Source organism: Nicotiana sylvestris, chromosome 3, assembly GCF_000393655.2.
Source record: "Nicotiana sylvestris chromosome 3, ASM39365v2, whole genome shotgun sequence".
NCBI lineage: Eukaryota > Viridiplantae > Streptophyta > Magnoliopsida > Solanales > Solanaceae > Nicotiana > Nicotiana sylvestris.
Window position 1 is genome coordinate 213732743 of NC_091059.1, and position 21627 is coordinate 213754369.

At 38.2% G+C, this 21627-nt stretch overlaps 2 protein-coding genes across 4 annotated transcripts; both read left to right on the forward strand.

Moving 5' to 3' along the window:
* LOC104210524 (uncharacterized) lies at positions 1–2717 on the forward strand. The gene is made up of 4 exons (XM_009759447.1): positions 1–54; positions 307–1008; positions 1105–1315; positions 2113–2717. The coding sequence occupies exons 1-4, from the start codon at positions 1–3 to the stop codon at positions 2715–2717; spliced, it is 1572 nt and encodes a 523-aa protein (XP_009757749.1).
* An 8699-nt stretch (positions 2718–11416) lies between these two features.
* On the forward strand, positions 11417–21209 carry LOC104210445 (sister chromatid cohesion protein PDS5 homolog C-like). Of its 3 annotated transcripts, none has more exons than XM_009759348.2 (19): positions 11417–11625; positions 12110–12313; positions 12479–12657; positions 14282–14408; positions 14483–14650; positions 15074–15493; positions 15653–15742; positions 16101–16186; positions 18199–18250; positions 18781–18864; positions 18958–19010; positions 19187–19255; positions 19348–19564; positions 19668–19711; positions 19882–19947; positions 20041–20257; positions 20372–20415; positions 20598–20669; positions 20750–21209. In XM_009759348.2, the coding sequence occupies exons 1-19, from the start codon at positions 11500–11502 to the stop codon at positions 20991–20993; spliced, it is 2562 nt and encodes an 853-aa protein (XP_009757650.1). In that variant the 5' UTR covers positions 11417–11499; the 3' UTR covers positions 20994–21209. The 3 variants fall into 3 exon arrangements, with proteins under 3 accessions (XP_009757650.1, XP_009757661.1, XP_009757655.1); XM_009759359.2 differs by having other exon boundaries at positions 20601–20669; XM_009759353.2 differs by having other exon boundaries at positions 19885–19947.
* The last annotated feature ends 418 nt before the right edge of the window (positions 21210–21627 follow it).

The following is a 21627-nucleotide window of genomic DNA, read 5'->3' on the forward strand; positions in this document are numbered from 1 at the left end:
ATGAGAGAAATGCAATGCAATCGTGTTATCGCTGGATTGGAAGCACTGTTGCAGGTGAGTTAATGCCTAGTATTGTATTTGCTTCTAATGCTAAGAAGGTTTGGAGTCATTTCAAGGAGAAATTTAATAGGTGTATCTTGACGAGAATATATCATCTTTGGACAGAAATAGCTAGCTTAAAACAGGGTACTGATTCTGTAACTAGTTACTACACAAAAATGAGTGACTTGTGGAATGAATTAGATGTACTGATTTTAACCTCTGCTTGTGAATGTGAGGAATCTAGATCATCACTGGAACTTTTAGCTAATCAGAGATTGTTACAATTCTCTGATGGGATTGAATGAGACGTATAGTAATGTAAGGAGCAATCTGTTGTTGAGGAGGCTTGTTGTCACTATAAATGAGGCTTATGCAATAGTGACACAGGAGGAAAGCCAGAGATCATTAGGAGTTACAGATACAAACAAGGATCCTTTGATTATGATGGCAGGAAGAGGTCGGGTCTTCAAGCCAAAGAAGATTGGCATAATCTGTGAACATTGTGGTTATAAAGGACATTTGAAAGAAATTTTTTACAAGATCATCGGATATCCATCAGATTTTAAAAGCAAGAAGAAGTTTCCAAGTGGAGGAACTAGACCTTATGTAAATGCTGCAAGTACTGAAGAAGCAACAGGGTCTGGAAATCCATTTCAGACTCATGTGCTAACAAAAGAACAATACAAACAGCTGGTAGGCCTCTTGAACAAACCAACAATAGGAGATTTCTCATCAAATATGGCAGGTATAGCCTCTCGACTTTGCAGTCCATCAATAGAAGAATGGATAGTAGATTCAGGAGTCATACATCACATTACTCATAATAAGGAAGTATTAAGCAATGTTAGAAGCATGAAAGGACAAGAACATAGTGGTGTGCAATTACCAACAGGGGTTAGAGCAGAGATAAAACATGCAGGAAATTCAATGGTCCTAGGAAACAAAAATGTGGAAAATGTTCTACATGTACCTGGCTTTAAATTTAATTTATTGTTAGTGTCAAAACTTACCAAGGAACTGAGATGTTCATTCAACTTTTACCCTAATTTCTGCTTGTTTTAGGAGCTTTATAGTGGCAAGGTACTGGGGATTAGTAAAGAATCAGAAGGCTTATACTTGCTAAGGGGGAGAGCAGCAGTATTGGCAGGAACAACCTTGAAAAAGAAGTCAGATAGCATAGTATGGCACCACAGACTAGGGCATGCCTCTTTGAAGACTATACAACATGTGTCTACAGTGCAGAATAAAGTCAGTAACACTGACATTGAGGACTGTGACATATGTCCCTTAGCTAAACAATGCAGACTTCAGTTTCTTATTAGTAATACAAAGTCCACTAGCATTTTTCAGCTTGTGCACTTAGATGTTTGGGGGCCTTAAAAAGTGCCCACATATGATAAAAATAGTATTTTGCTATTATTTTAGCAGGTATATATGGGTATGTTTGATGAATTCTAAGTGTGAAGTTGTGGTTGTACTAAAGAATTTCATCTCAATAGTAAGGTTTGTTGTATCTGTGAAATGTTTGAGGTCTGATAATGGTAGTGAATTCTTTAATTCTAAATGCAATGAATTGTTTGCCTTACTTGGGATTGTGCATCAGAGTAGTTGCCCTTATTTGCTTCACTTAGGATTGTCTATAAGAGTAGTTGCCCTTATACTCCACAACAGAATGGAGTTGTGGAGAGAAAACATAGACATATCCTTGAAATGGCCAGGACTTTAAAATTTTAAAGTGGAGTGCCTATTAGATTTTGGAGTAAATGTGTAAGGACTGCAATATATTTGATAAATAGGCTACCAACTCCTGTGTTAGAAGGAAAAACTCCATATGAGCTGCTTTACAACAAGAAAGCCAGTGTAGACCATCTGAAGGTGTTTGGTTGTTGGGGGTATGCAAGTAGCTTGCCAATGGGAGATAAGTTTGCTCCTAGAGAAAAAGAACTGTCTTCCTTGGTTATTTTGACACTCAAAAGAGATATAGGCTCTATGACTTGGAAAATAGAACTTTCTTTGTTAGTAGAGATGTTATTTTTAAAGAATACATTTTTTCATTCAAAAACCTTTCAGGTACTGAGGAAGACATGTTTACCCACATCACAGTTGAGAATCAGTCAATCTTGCAGGGTACAACCCTTGCTCAAAATCCAGTCTCATTACAACAGGATTTGCCACCAGTTGATCTTCTCATTCTTAAGACAGATCATGTTACCATGCATCTTCCAGTTGACAATTCAACCACTGATGATAATGGCATTCAAGGGGAGTTATATGAAACAGTTCCATCAGGCTCAACTTTTGAGTTAATAGACATTGAGAATGTAGACCAATCCACACCAGCAACTTCTGAGCCTCATGCCATACAATCTGCAGATCCTTCATCCATAATTGTGAGACCACAAAGAACTCATGCACCTCCAATTTGGATGAAAGACTATGTCACTGCTACTAATTCTTCCAAAGGTAGTAAGTATCCCATATCCTCTTATGTTGCCTACTCTCATCTATCACCAAACTACCAATCATATCTAGGTGCTTTCTCCACTTTGACTAAACCAAAGACCTTCAAAGAAGCAGCTCAACAAAAGAAATGGGTAGAGGCAATTCATCAAGAGATTCAGGCTCTTGAATCCAACTCTACCTGGGCAGTAGTTGATTTGTGTTACGGCCCCTAAATCGAGCCGGTCGTGATGGCGCCTATCGTGAAACTAGGCCAGCCAAATCATTTCCAAATAATCCATATTTCGTTGAAAACTTAAGTAAAAACATGTTTTCAACTGAATTCCGATAAATGATATAAAGTAAAATCAAAACAAAGCAAAAATATACAAGCCCAACCTCGGGTGTCACTAAGTCATGAGCAAAATACTACACCTGTTCGAAATAAAACAAGACTAGCATAGTCAGAGAATAGCCAACAAACACACTAAGAGGAAGATAAGGAAGGAGAAAGGCGGGACTGCGATCGCCAGACTTCTACCTCGCTATCTCCAAGGAAAATCCACAACTGAAATGATCAGCAACCGCTACCGTGGCCCGAGATACCTGGATCTGCACACAAAGTACATGGGGTAACATGAGTACACCAACTCAGTAAGTAACAAGTCCAAATTATGGACTCACAGGTAGTGACGAACCAAACCTCAACAGGTAATATAATTGAACTGTACAGAAAAGTAGACATGCTTGCAGTTTAAGTAAAAACCCAACAGTAAATAAATACAATCTGAACAGTACGGAGTATAAAGCTCAGAAAATCTCTATGTACCAATGCACAAACAACATGATCAATGTTCTGTGTACCTCTTCTCACATGTTCTCAACCACTCGGTACTATATATGGCCATCCGGATCAGGGAAATCCATCTCGGAATACACATCACTGACCGCAGTCATCCAATACCGAGGAAGGCCATTCCAGCCTTATGGAGAAGATCCATCTACAGGTATAAATACTTCGGATAAAATCCATGTCCAGGGAAGATCCATCCCTCAATATCATCAACTGCGCTCACTGGGGGTGTGTTACAGACTCCGGAGGGGCTTCTACAACCCAAACGCTATCATAATCATCAACATAACCGTTGTAGCATGCAGCCCGATCCCATAACTGTCACTCACAATCAGGCTCTCGGCCTTACTCAGTCATCACTCTCTAGTCTCGCCCACAAGGGCTCACAATGTCATGATACTAGCCCGAACAATGATATGATGTGCCAAATAACAAAAATCGAGACCGAGGCATGGTATAAAATGTATGAACAGGACTGAGTACAAAATATCAATGAAACTAATGATATTACAGCAAGAAACAACCTCTCGGGTCTCAACAGTATCGGCATGAAGCTTTAATATGACAATTAGCATGATTTACAACTCATTAACTTAATCACATAATCACAACATAGATATTAGCAAGAAAGATTCATTAAGCGGTGCCATGGAATGATCAAGGCCGCGATTCTCACGGTGCACGCCCACACGCCTATCACTTGGCATTTGCGTCAACTCAATAGTAATCATGGAACACATAGTTTGGGGTTTCGAACCCTCAGAACTAAGTTTGGAAGCGTTACTTACCTCAAATTAAGCCAAACTTTATCCCGCGACGCCCTTGCCTCTCGATTCGGCCTCTAAATGACCCAAATCTAACTAAAACCAATATATTATCATTAATACATGCTAAAGAAACAAAGACCAAGCAAAAGTAATTAAATTACCTCAAAAATCCTAAAACTGGCCAAACCCGACCCCCGGGCCCACGTCTCAGAATCCGTAAAATCATAAAACTAGAAAGTCATTCACTTATGAGTCTACCCATATCAAATTCACCAAAATCCGACATCAAATGGTCCTCCAAATCCCTAAAATTCACTCTCCAAACTTTCTTCCATCTTTTCCCAATTTTCACCCTAAATTCCCAAATTAAATGATAAAAATCAAGACATAATCATGGAATTTAACCCAAACAAAGTGAAGAACACTTACTCCATTCACTCCTATGAAAATCCCCTCTAAATTTGCTTTCTCCTGAGCTCTCTAATGAGTTTTTGAAAATATGAACTAAACCCTCATTTTTGAATTTAAAGATTCTGCCTAGACACTTCCTTCTTCGCGAACGCGAACGCCCTCTCGCGTTCGCGTAAGCCAACTCAGACTGCCTCTTCGCTTTGCTCTTCGCGAACGTGACCACTGCTTCGCGAACATGATGCTTAACCAACTCATACCTTCACGAACGCGACCCTCACCTCGCGAACACGTAGACCAAGGACCTAGGGTCCCCAACTGACTCACTCCTCTTCGCGAACGCGACTCCACTCCCGCGTCCGCGATGCACCATGATATTTTTGGTGGCTCCCATTTTACCCAGATATTTTTTTGTTTTTGGGTTCTTTATCCAACATGATTGTAACATATTCAGTGACCTTAGCTATAATACATTTTGAATTTGCCTTTTCTTTTTTATTATTGAAGAGATTATTGTTCCAAATCTATGAAAAATTGTGGGTCATGATTTCCTGTCTTTGATGTTGGCAAAAATCCAAGAGTGAGTAGGTAGATTTTGTGGAATAGATTCCATTTGATGTGGCTCCCCCCAGATCATTCTATCTTCCTTAATTGGGTTGGATGGAATGAAAGTGTTATAGATGGAATTTTGGATATTTTGGGGGATGGTGAGAGATAGAGTAGAGAGATCCCAAGTTCCATAATGATGAGCAGAGATAACTATTTTGGTCATGTCTTCTCTTGTCAGGGAACCTTGTATAAGGGACCTTATAGCTGGGAGGTTGTTTATCCAAGGATCATTGAAAAAACTAACTCTGTTTCCTGAATGCACTACCCATCTTTTTGCTTTCATGCATGTTTCCCATCCTTTTAGGATGCATTTCCAGGTGTGAGACTTGGCTTTTTTTTGGAGGGATCCGCCAATTGCAGTGTTTTGCAATAAGAGTTTTTGCCTATAGGGTTGAGGGATTTTGGTATAGCCTCCAGGCAAGACCTGAGTGTTGGGCTTTGTTTTTCAATTCAGCTTTCTAGATTCCCTGCCCCCTTATCCTTAGGCATAGTGACTGTATCCTATGAGACCAGGTGCATCTTTCTTTTGGTGGCAGTAGTGCCCCAGATAAAATTCCTCTGAACTTTGTCAATTTCTTTGGTCCTTTTTGCTGGCAATTTGATGTATTGCATTACATGATTTGGGATTGAGTTCAGAGATGCTTTTGCCAATGCGATTCTCCTAGTCATGTTAAGCATGCTTGTTTTTCACCCAGCCATTTTTGAGGGGAGATTGTCAATAATGATTTGAAAATCACTATGAGTGGGTCTTTTGTGGAAGATTGGGAACCCCAGGTATTTTCTAAAGTTTGTTGAAGCTTTTATGGAAAGGGTGTTTGAGATGAGCTCCATTTGTTGAGGTTGGCAGTTTGCACTGAAATAGACTTTTGACTTAGTAAGGTTGATCTTTTGCCCAGATGCCAAGTTGAAAGAATTGAATCTATTCATGATTGTGTTGCAACTTACTTGGTTAGCTGTTGCAAAAAGAGTTAGATCATCAGCAAAGAATAGGTAATATATCTTAGTGCCACTTCTGCTAATGCTGATAGGGTGCCACTCACCCTGGAGGACATTATTGTCAATGTCTCTGGAAAGTCTTTCCATACACATGATAAACAGGTAAAGGGATAGAGGATCACCCTGTCTGATGCCCCTAGTGGGCATGAAGGGATTAGTTTGCTCTCCATTAACAATTACAGAGATGGTGGAGGAGCTGATACATGACATGTTGAGGTTGATAATTGTGTTTGTAAATTTGAAAGCATGGAGGGTTTGCTTAATGAAAGACCACTCTAGTCTGTCAAAAAGCCTTCTCCAGGTCAATCTTTAGGATTATGTTAGAGGATTTTCCTCTCATTTTTCCAAAGTGAGAGATGTATTCTTGGACTATAATGGCATTGTCTGAAGCCTTCTTGTTGGAGAGGAAGCTAGCCTGACTAGGCCCAATGATGTGAGGGAGGTAAGGCTTAATTCTATTGACAATGATTTTTGTTACTGTCTTATAAACAGTATTACATAAGCCTATGGGCCTGAATTTTTTGATCATTGTGGCTTGAGGGCATTTTGGAATGAGGCACAAGAGGGTGTCATTCATGACTGGGTTCATAGTTGATGTGGAGAAACATTTCTTGCAGAATTGGATGACATCCTTACCCACTATGTCCCAGTATTTTTGATAGAAGAAAGGGTGAAGGCCATCAGGTCCAGGAGTTTTGAAAGGCTTGAAGGAGAATATGACACTTTTAATTTCACTATCCCTCAGGGCCATCCCAATTGTTGTTTGCTGAATCTGGGAGAGGCAATGCCCCTGGATTTCAGTGGAGGACAAGCCATTCTGGGATTGGGGGAGGGATGATGTATAAAATTCTTGGAAGAACTTTGAGATTGCTTGCTTGATTTCCCCAGCCTCAAACATCCACTGACCTGAGTTATCTTTGAGGGTTTTATTCCTCCTCCTTCTATTTAGAGTAGAAGTGTGAAAGAATTTTGTATTGGCATCTCTATCCGAGAACCATTGAATTCTAGACTTTATTTTACAAAAGTCCTCTTCATTTTTCAAGATAGAGCTAAGCTCTTCAATGAGGTTGCTTTTAAAAACTTGCATTAAGGTGCTATTGGGATAAAAAAGTAATTTTTGGATCCCTTCTATCCTTGCTAGCAACCTCTTTTTTTGTGGAAGATGTTTCTAAAGGTATGCTTATTCCATTTGAGAGCATTAACATTGAACACGATGGTGGAAGGGATTAGTATAGAATCAGGCTTGAAAGAATCCCTAATTAAGTTTTGAAACAGAGGGTGGCTGCACCACATTGATTCAAAGCTAAAAGGTTTATTGAGAGGAGTATGATTGTTATTGCTTAGCTTGAAAAGCATGGGGCAGAGGTCAGAATGGGTCTTGGGAAGGTGAGTAATGTTAGCTTCTGGGTGCTCATTTATCCATTGGTTATTAGCAAGACACCTGTCAATTCTTTCTAGTATTAGATATGACCTATTTTTGTACCTCTTGTTAGACCAAGTATACTTGCTACCTTTAAATCCTATGTCTACAAGGTGACAATTGTTAATATAATTCCAAAAGGAGTTACTCCTATGGGTGTTTATAGCGTTTCCCCCAAATTTGTCTCTTGCTTTCAGGACTTCATTGAAGTCTCCACCCACAAACCAACTCCCTCTGTGATTATTGGAGATATAAACTAAACTATCCTAGAGGGCCTTTCTATCCTCAATGTGGTTGCTAGCATAGATTGCAAAAAAAACCAAGGGGGGTTTAAGGGTAATACCTTGACCATGGCATGGATACCTTGAGAGTTTACAGCTACTTCATCAACTTGGAGGGAAGAATCCCTCCACATACAGTAGGGAACTGCATGTGCATGTCGAATTGAAACTCTTCAGTTAGCTTTTTGTGGTTTGCCATTTTGGTCTCCAGGAGAACCAACATCACAGGCTTGTGCATTTTGAACATTTCTGAGCAATGACTCTTAAACTCCGCACTATTTGCCCCTCTAACATTCCATATTGTGAAATTTATTAGAGGGTGAAGTGATGGAGGGATGTTGCTCGTAAATGCCTTGTCCCTACCCTAGGGGTGCATCACTTCTCTTCTCCTGTGTTGATATTTTTGGGATCTTATCACTAGGGTTAGGGTCAGAAGAGGTTTGAGTGTACCTTGATTCAGATGAGAGGAGAAGTCAGTTCCGCAACGAACTAGGTTCTTTGGGAAAAATAGGATCAACGTCTCGCTGTGTTCCACACTGAACTCCATAGCTCTTAATGCTTCCAACCATAGTGAGTCCATCCTCACTAGGTTGTCGATTAGGGTTGTTTCCTGGTCCATTGGCACCTCGTGGTTCCTCAGTAGCTCTAGGGCTATTGAAATTCCTTTGGAGATGTTCCCCAGAGGCGATTGATGTTGTTTCTCTTAGGGTGGTTGCTGATGTTTCTCCTACACTGAAGGTGAAGTTTTCTGGGATGATTCCGGTTGGAGGATTTTGAACTGGGGGGGGGGGAGGGGGGTTGCATATGGGTCCTCTACTGATGGGTCTGGGAAGAACGGGATGCTGTTGAATATCTGCTGAATCCTGTCGTGGATAAATGAATCGCTGCTCTGGTGTATGTCGGTTGGGTGGGTCTGGTCCATGACTGACTGCCACATTTGTGCTCCAAGCATCCCCAAGCCCTTGTTTAGGGCTTCTGCAGTTACCCTTGCTAGATAAGCTAGGTTCTGTATGATTAGAGAGATCGGTTAATTGCCCAACTGAAAATTGTAGCTTAGGGCTTGTCCATGGAGTGCCAGTTCCAACCATGATGTTGGTAGGTGGTCCAGTAGTGGTAGGATGGAGGTTAGGAAGATTGGGGGGTTGGGATTTGGTTCCATTTTTGTTTTTTTTTCTATCCGTTTTTGGGTTAGTAATAAAAGGTAGGGTATTGGGGCAATCAAACGTTTTTGGTGGTTGTGGATTTGGATCGACAAACATGCTTATTATTTTGGGATTTGTGTCTGATACACTAGGAATGGGATTATTATAATATCCGATTGAATTGATGGGTTCTGTCAAATCACTTAGGATTTCTTGATTATACAACTTTGGCTCTTGAGCTTTCATTGAGGGATTTTTTCCAGTTGGTATTGGTAGGGGAAACGTAGTGTTGTAGTAGTCATCATTGGGGTCTATCATGGAGTCTATTTTTGCAGAGATGGGAGGTGGCCCAGTCTGGATTTTTTGGTTTTCATCTTGACCTTTGGGCTTGGTTGACTTTGGGTGTGAGGTAGTGTCCGTTTGGTTTGGGTTACTGAGTATGGGGTTTGTCCTGGCTTTTGTTTGTGTTGTGGGCCCATGTCCAAAATTTGTGTGCAGCTGTGCATTCCCTGGGTCCGCTTTTCTTTTAACGCTTGTGTTGGGCCTTTCTCTTGTGGGCTGCCCGACTGTAACTTATTTTTCAGATTGTTGTCTCTTTGTGGTAGTGGGTTGGGTTCGGTCCATATCCTGTAACAGGTTAGATTTAGTGGTGTATCGGAAAGTTTGAGTTTCAAGGAACTTACCGGATGTAGCATCGAACATTTTTACTTTGATGCCCTCTGGCTTTGTTGGTGGTTTGTCCTTTCTATTCTTGTGCGTTGCTTCATTTTGCTGTGTGTTGTGCTCTTTTTTACGCCTTCTGGAGAAAGAAATCACTTTCTATTCCTCTTCTTCCTCATTGTTTGGTGTTTGGGTTGAATCACCGTTTGGCTTTGAATTTGAGCTCTCTGGGCTGTCTTGCATATGTGTTTGTTGTTGTTTTTGCCTGTGTAAGCATCCTTTCAAGGTGTTCCCTATCCTTCCACACCCAGTGCATAGTACATTTTCTCCTTCATAGATCACCAACTGCTTATAATCCCCTATTGTAACTGAGGTAGCAACTGGTGTTTCCAAGGGTACCTGGATACATATTCTTGCGTATCTACCTCTGAGGGTGGCTGAAGTGCACGTATCAATTTTTAGGAGTTTTCCTAGTTTTCTGCCTACTTTTTCTAGGACCTCTTTGTCATAGAATTCAGTGGGTAGTTGTGGTAGTCTTTCCCAAATTGCAGTGAAGGATAATGTCGCTTCTTATGGGACGAATTTGGGTTCCCATCTTCTGACTAAGAGGAAACTTCCAGAGATGAACCATGGCCCTTTTTGTATATCTTTCACTAGATTCTCCTCTTTACCAAATTTGACTATGAAAAAATCCCATCCTAGGTCGATCAAGATCAACTGTTCGGATGGGTTCCATAAATCAACTAATTTAGATCGGAGGAGGTAGTGTGACATTCGCTTTCCAAAGAGCTTTATGATGACCGAGTAACGCCATGGTTCATATAACCTGTTTTTATCCTCTTGAGAATTAGGATTGGACCTACTGTTTCCTTTCCTTTTTGTTGCGTTATGGTGGATTGTAGTTCTGAAGCGAAGTAGTCAGCTTGTGTTGTATTTTGCTTATTTAGGAGCATTTTCTTGTAAGAGTGGGATTGGGTTGTTTCTTCTTCCATAACAGTGTCGTCCAGTGGTTCCGATGGTATGTTAGGTGATTTGAGTGGATTTTCCATTAGTTGTTTGTAGTGATGGATGAGAGTTTCTCTAACCTTTTAGAATTGGATCCTATAAATGTTCTATTTGTAAGTATGCTGTGTTCCTTTAATGATAGAGATACAACAAACGTTAATATCTCTGTAAAATCGAATATTCTGGGTCTAAAGTGAGTCCTTTTGTAAGCATAGAACTTATAGGTAAGTTTTCCAATTTAATATTCAAAATTCAATTATCCAATAAAAAGAGATAAAATAAAAAAATAAAATAAATACTTTGAGCTTCGAAAATCACCTTTGCCCGCTAATAAAGCGCGCTAGTAAAGTGTAGACATTATAGTACTTTACCAATATTAGACAGCTATAAGACCTATGCTCAAGTGCTTAAGTTCAATTTTCCAGGGGCAAAAGTGTCCGATAATGTTGCTCTATTTCTTTGTCTCAAAGATCCTTTCTTGAAATAGTTGAAACACCAAATTTGGTCTCTTTGCAGTTTTGCATAGCCACGTAGAATTCAATGCTATAAATATATAGCATAGAGCTTAAGCACACAAGAAAAGCAGAAAATAGGTTACGGATTTCAACCCCAAGATTGGACAATAAACCAATTCAATGTGAATGAATCTATTGGAGATTACACTTTAAAGAGGCTCTGCATGTCAGCAATTTTTTTCTTTTTAAATTTAGACCCAAATTTACTCCCAACACAAATCCCACCTGTCTCTCTCCTCTTATATAATCAGCATTTGCTGTGTCTGAGCTTGCATTTTGTTCTATTGAGTGTTTTTTTGGGCAATTGATATAAGTTTGTTGGGGGTTTTGAGAGTGAGAGTGAGAGTAAATGCTGCTGTGAAATGGCTGCTTCTGCTTCCTCTACTTTGGACTCTTCCCAAAAGGAAATTGAGGATGAGCTCAAAGATTGTGGGATTAGGCTTATTGTTCCTCCTCCTTCCACTGAAGAGCTCCTCAATCTACTCGATGTAAAGTTTCAATTTTTATCTATTTATTTCATGTTCTTCACATACAAATTACTAGCTTTATCTGTGTTTTATTTCCTCTTTTTTTTTTTTTTTTTTTTTTTTATGTGTTATCAGTTTAGGTTTGTTTGATGTTGAAAACGATAAGACTTTTTGAGGGGAATGGCTGTTTGTCAATTAGATAAATTTGGGCTAGTTTTGACTTCAAATAGAAATCTTTTGTTCTTCCTATTATAAATGACATGGTGTTGAATCAGAATTGGAGGAATGGAAGTGGCAATTGCAGGTTTAATGTAATGATTTTGGAATTAGAATGAAAAGGACAATCCCATTATATAATAGATGAATGCCACCATAGAGCAATTTCTCCATATTCGTGTATTAATCTTTATGAACCGGCTTTATATCTTCTTGAAGTTGTTTGCTCGTATTTCTGTAATTTATGGCAGCCTCAAATTGACTACTTTTCTCCTCTTGTGTCTTTTAGAAAGTAGAATCTCTATTGGTAAAGGTAGGCCAAGCCCCTTCTGATTCAATGAAAGATGCACTTCGACCAGTAATGAGAGCTATGGTTGGAAGTGAACTTTTAAAGAATGCTGATGTGGACGTCAAATTCTCTGTTGTATCTTGTCTCTGTGAGCTTTCTAGAATAACTGCCCCTCAGCAACCTTATGATGATGGACTAATGAAGGTATCCAAGATATAACATTCTACTTTATTGTTCTCTTTTCCTAGTACACACACATATTATATATGTGTAGAAAGAACCACACTAACTAGTTTAGCTAATGTCATTTGCTCAAACTTTATATCCATTACCTTATTGTTTTCACACTCTTGTATTGAAAACTCTCAGGAAATTTTCCAACTTATAGTAAGGGCATTTGAAGAATTATCTCATTCAGCCCGCCATTATTATAAGGCTGTGCATATCCTTGAAACTGTGGCGGATGTCAAGGCCTGTTTAATGCTGCTGGACCTTGAATGTGATGCTTTAGTTATTGAGATATTCCAGCTGTTTCTCAGAATCATCAGGTAACTTAGCAAATTTTCCTTTTGGTGAAAAGTTTCTCAACCTTTTTCTCTTTTTTGACTGTTACATAGAGTTGTGATTTAATTCCTTCAAGCAATTAATTTAACCTCCTTCAGATTAAATCAGTATGGAACTTTTAGGATTTTACACTGGGAATGTAGGTAAAGTGAGATTAGATAGAACTATGAAAAATGACTCTAGAGAGTACGGATTTGGGATAAGCAAAAGTAAGATAAAATATTGCACTGCAAATTTAGCCTCCAAAGGAAGAATGAAGGTGAATGAGATTAGACACGATTGTATTGTCTACATACACACATTTTCTAATATCTTGGCTCAGTCTTCTGCAAGAATGGTATGATAGATGGAGATCTAGCACATATAAATTATATAGGAAGAATAAAATGGAGGAGTATTATGAGAGTGCATAATGAAGGAGTTTTTGGAATGCTATGTGATAACCTAACAATGTGATAGGAGAGTTTTATCGAACGGTTGTAAAACCAGCAAATTACATGAGATAGGACTCTATAGTCCAACATTGTCAAGATAGATTGTTGTGTACATTCAGATATTAAGACTAATGTGGATCATCCAAGATTTGTATAATTAGAAATGATAACAATATGATAGAGGGTGTAAGTAGCACACACTGAAGATAAATTAGAGAACATTGCCTGAGATGATTTGGCATATCCTACACATACCTCCAAATGTTGATGGTTAGCAGGTTAGAAACAGGGACGAGATAGATTTACACTTAAACGGAGGAAAGTTGGCTAAAAGGATCTACATTTTCTCTAAATCAATGTAGACTTAGCTAAGAATGGAACACTATGGAATCAAAGGATCCATATAAGTGATCAACCAGTTGGGATTAAGGCTTAGTTATTTCCGTTACGCTTACATTTGGTTAGTGTTCGCCAAGAGTGTTTTTGCTCTGGTTACAAATTTGTTTATTTGTGTAGGGATATGTGAGATGTTGAGAATATCTTCTATTAGAGAAACATCAATTGCCTTAAAAAACTAATTATCTGGTAGTGGAATGAAATAACCTCTTGCAGAAATGCAGGGCAAAGCTGCATACAATAGACCGTTATGGTCCGACACTTCCCCGGAGCCCGCGCATAGTGGGAGCTTAGGTGCACCGGGCTGCCCTTTTTTTTGGAATGAAATAACCTGAATAGAGTGGAACAGATTACAGTGGATTAAATAGTGGACCCCAGCTAATTCAGGATTGAGGTGCAGATGATTAATTAATATTGCGGTGGGACGCTAAGTGTTGGCTGCTTGCCTGTCAAGAACGAGCAGCAGGCTCGTCGATGTAATTCAAGTAGTTATCGTTTATCTTATTTATTTATGCACCAATACAATTAGCATTTGATGTTCGTTTCGGTATTGACTAGCTTAAAGGTGGTGGACCACATAAATTGCACTTTAAACTGTCCGCTAGCTATCGTGATACTTAAGTTCTTATTCACCTTCCGAGCACATTTAAGCATGTTGGTGATTGTTTGACTTTGACATCATGCTCCATGCCATTTTACCCCGGTGAAAGATTATAAGGTTATCTTGTGTAAGTTTTCTCTGATGAATGCTTATGTTTGATGCTGTGATTTTCTCAAGGCCCGACCATCCTAATGTTGTATTCACAAGCATGGAAGAAATCATGACTCTGCTCATAGAAGAAAGTGATGAAATCTCAATGGAGCTTCTTCAGCCTCTCCTTGATAGCGTCAGAAAGGAAAATCAGGCAATAAACCTCATCCTAGTAATTTTGTTAATCATGTTTCTTTAGTGTTTTTCTTGATCTTATATACTGTACAGATTTGTTCACCTATCTCGTCAAAATTGGGAGAGAAAGTCCTGAAAGAATGTGCTTCCACTGTTAGACCCTATCTTGTAGAAGCCCTCAAGTCAAGAAGCATGAATCTTGATGATTATGGTGACATAGTTGCCTCAATATGCAATGAAATGCCTGAGGGAGAACAAATGGTGCGTCCTATTCATGACTATTTTTTTTCTGAGAATGTGTTCATGACTCTCTCTTTTATGCAACTGCTTTTTGCCTTTTCATGTACTACGAGAAAATGACCTCACACGAAGCAATATTTGTCTAAAACAGTACGAGAATGTCAATGAGACTAAGCCCAATGCTTCTATAGTGCTTGATATGTATTTACTACTTTTAATTATGAAAATATGCTATTGAATTACTACTGATTAAAAAACGCTCCTTATAAGTAAAAAAAAGAAGCAGCTATTGGATTACTTTTCCTTTTTGCTTATATTAATTTTATGATCAGACGGAAAATGAAAATGTGACTGATGCTGTGTATCCTGTAAAAGTTGGTCCATCTGGTGCTGTTATTTGAGACTCCTTTAAATATTAATGGCACCTCTTCAAAAACATTACAGCTTCACAGTCAGACAGAGCAGCTAAAGAATATTGGCATTAGCAATGCTAGTCATGGTTGCCGGGTTAGGGCTAAGAAGAAACAGAGCATGCCAAATAAGGAGGCTGACCTGGGTATGTTGGTTCCAGAAAGAGATGTGTTGCAATCTCAAGATAAGAGAAATGGCTCGCTGCATTCAGTTCTCAACTTTGGGAGTGAACATAAGGGCACAGCATGTAGCAAAAGAAAACCACGTCAGAGCTCAAAGAAGAGCGAGTCTGTTCCAAAAGGTGATGTCGAGACCACTTCTGGCCTTAACATTGTAAGAGAAGGAGACCTTACTGATGCTGAGGAGCCATCAGTGCAACAAGTTGATGAAAAGAAACAGAAGAATGACAGAGCTACCATTGAAACTCATGATGTAGAAGAAACAGGAGATGAGGTTAAAAGGAAAACTTCTAAGAAGTTGTTATCGCTAGATCTGTGCTTATAGTTTATTTCAAGCACAAATGTGACGACCACTTTCTTTTTCTTTTTCTTTTTCTTTTTCTTTTTTTTTTTCCTTTTTTCCTTTTTCCATTCACACTTGTGGGTTTTACAGGCGATTAAACTATCATTTGGGGATGAAAATCTGTCAAGCAAACTTGGCAAAGCTAAGCGCCAGAAGAAGCTTGCCATTGTAAAGGATGAGGTACTAATATACTCCTACCATTTTTTGAAGCAAACTGTAACCCTTGTTTATGTAACATCCATATCTGCAAAATTTGCAGATTTTGCTTGTATTTACGTAGTATTGTTGAAATGTAGCGGCTTGTTGCTAAATTTTATGACTTCTTAGCTTTGTCAAAAGAATCCAATCACAGTAAAAATAGGTTATAAGCTGCTATACCCTCCTTGAATTCGGAGCGAATACTGTTCTTACCGCTTTTCAATAGATTTTAAAGGAGTGAAAACTATTTTTTGGTTTAGGGCCCTACTGCTTTCACTTTATCTGTTGTTCTAGAATGTTTTCATGTCTGAAGAGCTTATGTTCGAATTGTTTCATTCAGAATTCTAGAAGGCGTCACATCACCAAAAATTATGGAGAAGAAATGGTTGGTACCAGAATAAGAGTTTGGTGGCCATTGGACAAAGTGTAAGTTCTACAAAATGTTGTGTCAGGACTGTCACGCTATTGTGAATTAGTGGTAGTAGTTACAGCTCCACTCTCATTCCAGCACTTTTAATCAACTTGATTGCCTTCTGTTGTTAAGTTTATTGTCTATAAAATTGACCTACCTGCTAGGCTGTCAGGCAAGAATTTGTTTCATTCCCTTAGGGGGTGTTCATAGAATTACACACATGGTTCTTTTTATTTGTATTTTTTTATATTGGTTTTCTCTAGTTTTTACTACTCGATGCTTTAAGCAGACCTTATACTTGCAGACAATTCCTGTGGAGATAGATTGTATTGATCAGCAGCCGATGGATTCCTGAGTTTCGAAATTAGCTTGTTAAGCTAATAAACTGTTGTTGTCTTCTTCTTCTTGTTCTTTTTCTTTCTTTTTTCTTTGATGTCCTTTTGGTAGGCTAAGGTAAAAATTGGATATATGTTTATATCCACCATATATGAGCTTCTTTTCTTTTAATTCTTTTTCTTTCTCATTCTTCAATTTAAACTATCAGCGATCTCAATCATCACCATCGTCCATATCATGTGACTGATGATAGTATTAAACCTTTGTAGATTCTTCTGCCTCTACCAGTGAACTGACTCGTATTTCTGTCAAACTTTTCAGCTTCTTTCTATAATAGATTCTGAATTAATACTTTCCAAATGCTCATCCACTCACAATTCCAGCAATGCCAACTCACCTTCAGAACTATCAACTAACAAAGCTCTATATCAACCCATTGCCAGATCTTGTCTTACTGCTACATCATTCTTCAATTTTATCATCTCTATGGTTTCAGTTGCTTGAAAAGTTGGAGTCAGTGGCAAATTGTCTAGGCAATATTCTTTCAAAAGAAATATGTGTAGTCTTACATGTAGATCATTTCTTGATGTGCTTGGTAGCATGAAATGCTGTGGCTCACTTGCTTACTAGCAATAGTTACTGGTTGTTTCTGGTGTATGGGTTACGAATTTTTGAGTGTGTCTCATCTATTGATTGATGTAGCTTGGATTGATATCAATTATTGTGAATATAATTACCAGATAGACAATGAATCTAGATGGGCAAAGAGAAATACTCCCCTTGGCCACCTAAAAGAAAAACTATTCCAAGATTTATCTGCAAAGTAATAGGTTTTGATTACTGAGTTGAAAAAAAAACAGACAGTTGACGAATTGCTAGGACCAATGCTCTAAAAAGGGGATGTTGGTTATTTAGAAAAAAAAAACAGAAGAGAATGCAGCCATGGGAGTACTGAAGGAGGTTGATGCCTCAGAAGGTCTTTAAGAACATGAAATTTTACAACCGGACATCGGAATCACGTCAAATCAACTCCGTTTTGCACCAAATTTTGCAGACAAGTCATAAATACTGAAATGAACCTATACAAAGTTCCGAATTCGAAATACGAACCCGATAGCAACAAAGTCAACCTACGATCAAACATAGGAATTCTTTAAACCTTTAAATTGTTAGTTTTCAACAAATTACGTTAAATCAAGTTAGGGACTTTTGAATTCGATTTCGGGTATATGCCCAAGTTTCAAATCACGATACGGACCCACCAGGACCGTCAAAATGTTAATCCCGATCCGTTTACACAAAACGTCGATCGTAGTCACCGAAACTAACCGAAAAGGCAACAAGGAACACCATTTCCATGAATATAAGGAAGTTTCTTTTGAACCATCGGATAATTTCTTAGGTTGACAAAAAATATATTTCCAGATTTTTTTTCTGCTTTATCAATGAAAAAAAAAGATTATCAATTAAATCTGTAAATTCACTCGGAACATTTAGTAATGACATATTGCACATGACTACCAAGTCAATGATGACAGCAAACAGTTTAGTTAATTGTTCACTTGGCATTTTGACTTGTAGAGTATCAGAGCACATCTTCAATTCCTTGTACCAAATTGACTTTGATCATGTCTTGAATATGGAAAAAAGTGTCTAGCTAAAGTTTGTGATCTTAAGTTTCTCTTTGCAGGTTCTATGAGGGTGCAATTACTGAGTTTGATCCTGTGAAAAAGAGACACAAGGTAGTGATCTTATTGTCAAGCTGTCTGCTGTTTTCGAGTTCATTTCTATACAGTTTTCATTCCAGTTTATTGCTCATATGCTTTTCATTTTGTGATATCCTGATATATATGCACTTAATAATGATGACAAGAATGTATACACTGTTCCCAAGTCCGTAAAGTTATACATCGGTAGTCAGTTTGGATCCATGATATCATTTATTTCCTTCTCAAGTTTAATCGAGACAAACTCCAAATATTACATTTGCCAAAATATCTGCAAGTCCAATTGACTCCCTGCTCAGTAATGTTGAGGCAAATGGCAATGCTATTTACCGAAAAATATCTGCCTGTCCAATTGACTCCATCTTCCTGCTCAGTAGCATAGAGGCAGAACTGTTTACGGAACCAAATATAGTCATTGCAATAAAAATCCATTTTATCTGCAAGAAAGGGAAATATATCCCAGAAGTGAAGTGGTAATTTTTGCTAACTTGAACCATCTAGAAGTTTCAAGTTGACTGATGCTATTTGCTTTCTTTCCTTTTGAGGTCTTATATTATGACGAACAAGTGGAAACCTTGAATCTGACTAAGGAACGGTGGGAGATGGTTGGAGACAATCCATCTGACGAGGTGCTTTCCTCATTCGATACTGTGTTATCTTAACATATTTTCAAGTTATTATTGGCCTTACATCGCCTTGTGATATGATTCTATTGGATGAAGTATTTACGGAAGCATGAGACAGATCTTCAATGCAATGCTGTTTCATCTGTTCCGTAAGTATTGATTTCTAAATTTTCATTGTACCTTGGATGCATCCTATGCATAGTCTTGAATGTTGTGTTTACTCCTACCTACTACTTTAATGTTAGAGATTGTATTTCATATCACCTTGATAAGGCAGTACTATTATTGGGATATGATATGGTTATTGGTTGATGAACTTGAGCAGATCCATGAAGAAGAAAGCAAAAAGAACCTCCTCAACAAAAAGGGAACCTGGAGTCTCTTCATCCAAAAGGTTGTTCTTATGTTGCTATACACTTTTTCCTGTAGTATTTCTCTCCGAACTGACTGTTCCGAGGGTTTGACAAGTAGGTTATCTATCTTCAGGTCTAAAAGAAATGCCCAAAAGGGTGAAACTGAACCCATGGATATTCCAGTTCCAGATAAGATGAATGATGCTACTGATGTTGGTTGCGCAACGAGCAGCAGAAAAAAAGATCCTGTGGACAAGGAAGATAACATGATCAATGAGAATCAGATATCCAAGAATTCGAAAGTTGATTTAGAGAGCTCATTGATGCTTGAAGACCATCCATCTGACAAGGTCCTAAACCCATCTGATGTTATTTATCTCTTAACATATTTTCAGATTGTCATTAACATTACATATCTTTGTGATACAATTCTTTTTGACGCAATATGTACAGAAGCATGAAACAGATCTTCAAAGCAGTGATGTTTCATCTATACCGTAAGTATTGATTTCTAAATCCTTGGGCATATCCTAGTTTGCTACGTATTCTTGACTGTCATCTATTGTGTGTCTATCTACTACATTTAAGATAGAGATTGTATTTATAATCACCTTAATATGCGACTACTATGGTGGGATATGATATGGTTATTGGTTGATGAACTTAGCAGCTCAAAGAAAGCAAAAAGAACCTCCTCAAAGAAAAGGGAACCTGGAATCTCTTCATCCAAAAGGTTGTTCTTTTGTTGCTGTACACTTTTTCTCGTAGTATTGCTCTCTGAACTGGAAGGTTGTGAGGGTTTTGACAAGTAGGTTTCTTTCTTCAGGTCAAAAAGAAAGGCCCAAAAGAGTGACATTGAATCCCCGGTTATTCCAATTCCAGATAAGATGAATGATGCTACTGATGTTGATTGTGAAACGAGCACTGGGCAAAAAGATCTTGTGGATAAGGAAGATAACATGATCACACAGAAACAGAGATCTGAGACTTTCATACTTTCCTTAGATAGCTCATTGACTCTTGAAGACCGTCCATCTGACAAGGTCCTTTCTCATCTGATACAGTGTTATCTCTTAATATAGTTTAAAATTATAAATGGCACTACATATGTTTGTGATTGATTCTTTTTTATTTTTTTTTATTTTGTTAATGTACAGAAGCATGAAACAGATCTTCAAAGCAATGATGTTTCATCTGTTCTGTAAGTATTGATTCTGAATTTCCTTGTTACCTTGGACATATCTTAGTTCTTTACATATTCTTGACTGTTGTCTGTCGTATTTACTTCTGTTTACTACATTAATGATAGAGATTGTATTTAGTATCACCTTAATATGCCACTACTATTTTTTTGTATGGTTAATGGTTGATGAACTTGAGCAGCAGATTGATGAATAAGAAAGCGAAAAGAACCTCCTCAACAAAAAAGGAACCCAGAGTCTCTTCATCCAGAAGGTTGGTCTTTTGTTGTTTTACACTTTCCCTGTAGTATTGCTCTCCGAACTGATTTTGACAAGTAGGTTTTCTTCCTTTAGGTCTGGAATGAATGCCCAAAAGAGTGACATTGAATCCCTGGATATTCCAAATCCAGATAAGATGAATGATGCTACTGATGTTATTTGCGAAACAAGCAGTGGGCAAAAAGATCTTGTGCACAAGGAAGGTAACATCATTACAGAAGCAGAGATCCAAGACTTCCAAAGTGGAAACCGAGAGCTCATTAACGGAAGTGCACTCACAACGTCGTCAAAACTTTCCAATGGTGCCTTAGAGGGCTGATTGACGAAGGAAGCTAATTAAAGTGTAAAGATGCTGAAGTTGAGTTTGGGAAAAAGGTAGTAGTCGTTACTCGTTATTCATTCAAATTTGGAAGTTTTACATCATAGTTGAACCCGATAGTTCCTTTAACATTTAAAGCTATGAGACCTTGAGTTTGTTACCATAGTTTGCCGGAATGGACAGCTGGAGGATTCCATGCTCGACCATATTCATGCAGATTTTTTTTAAAATTTTTATTTTTCTTTTGGTTGCGGTATGAAATCCGAGTTAACAAAGCAACTGCATTCGTGGTAGTCCTGTTGATATGTCAGCAAGGATTCACGTCCTTTGCTTGATCATAGATCTCATAAAGCAAGGGAATGTGAATTCTATATCGGGTTGATTCTTCCATATAATAGGTGAGAGGAGCTGTGGGATTCTGTTTCTCAATGTATCAATGAAATTTTTGAAGCACTATCAGAAGTTACTTAGGATTAGTTACACATCTGTAGATTTGTTTCTCTATGGCTAAAGATCATGCTCACAGAATCTATTATGGGAAATTTTCATAAAGCACTATCTTTTAGTAGCAATTAGCCATCTATCGATACCATTTGCTATATTACGGATTATAGATACCTTTTAGGTGGTTATA

Bases quoted from the DNA above. Each gene is read 5' to 3' on its own strand.
- LOC104210524 (XM_009759447.1), top strand. From the start codon at position 1: ATGAGAGAAATGCAATGCAATCGTGTTATCGCTGGATTGGAAGCACTG. The intron at 1,009-1,104 runs GTACCTGGCTTT...TGCTTGTTTTAG, and splicing joins ATGTGGAAAATGTTCTACAT to GAGCTTTATAGTGGCAAGGT. The intron at 1,316-2,112 runs GTGACATATGTC...AAAACCTTTCAG, and splicing joins TAACACTGACATTGAGGACT to GTACTGAGGAAGACATGTTT.
- LOC104210445 (XM_009759348.2), top strand. From the start codon at position 11,500: ATGGCTGCTTCTGCTTCCTCTACTTTGGACTCTTCCCAAAAGGAAATT. The intron at 18,251-18,780 runs GTAGTGATCTTA...TTTCCTTTTGAG, and splicing joins CTGTGAAAAAGAGACACAAG to GTCTTATATTATGACGAACA. The intron at 20,416-20,597 runs GTAAGTATTGAT...GAACTTGAGCAG, and splicing joins AATGATGTTTCATCTGTTCT to CAGATTGATGAATAAGAAAG.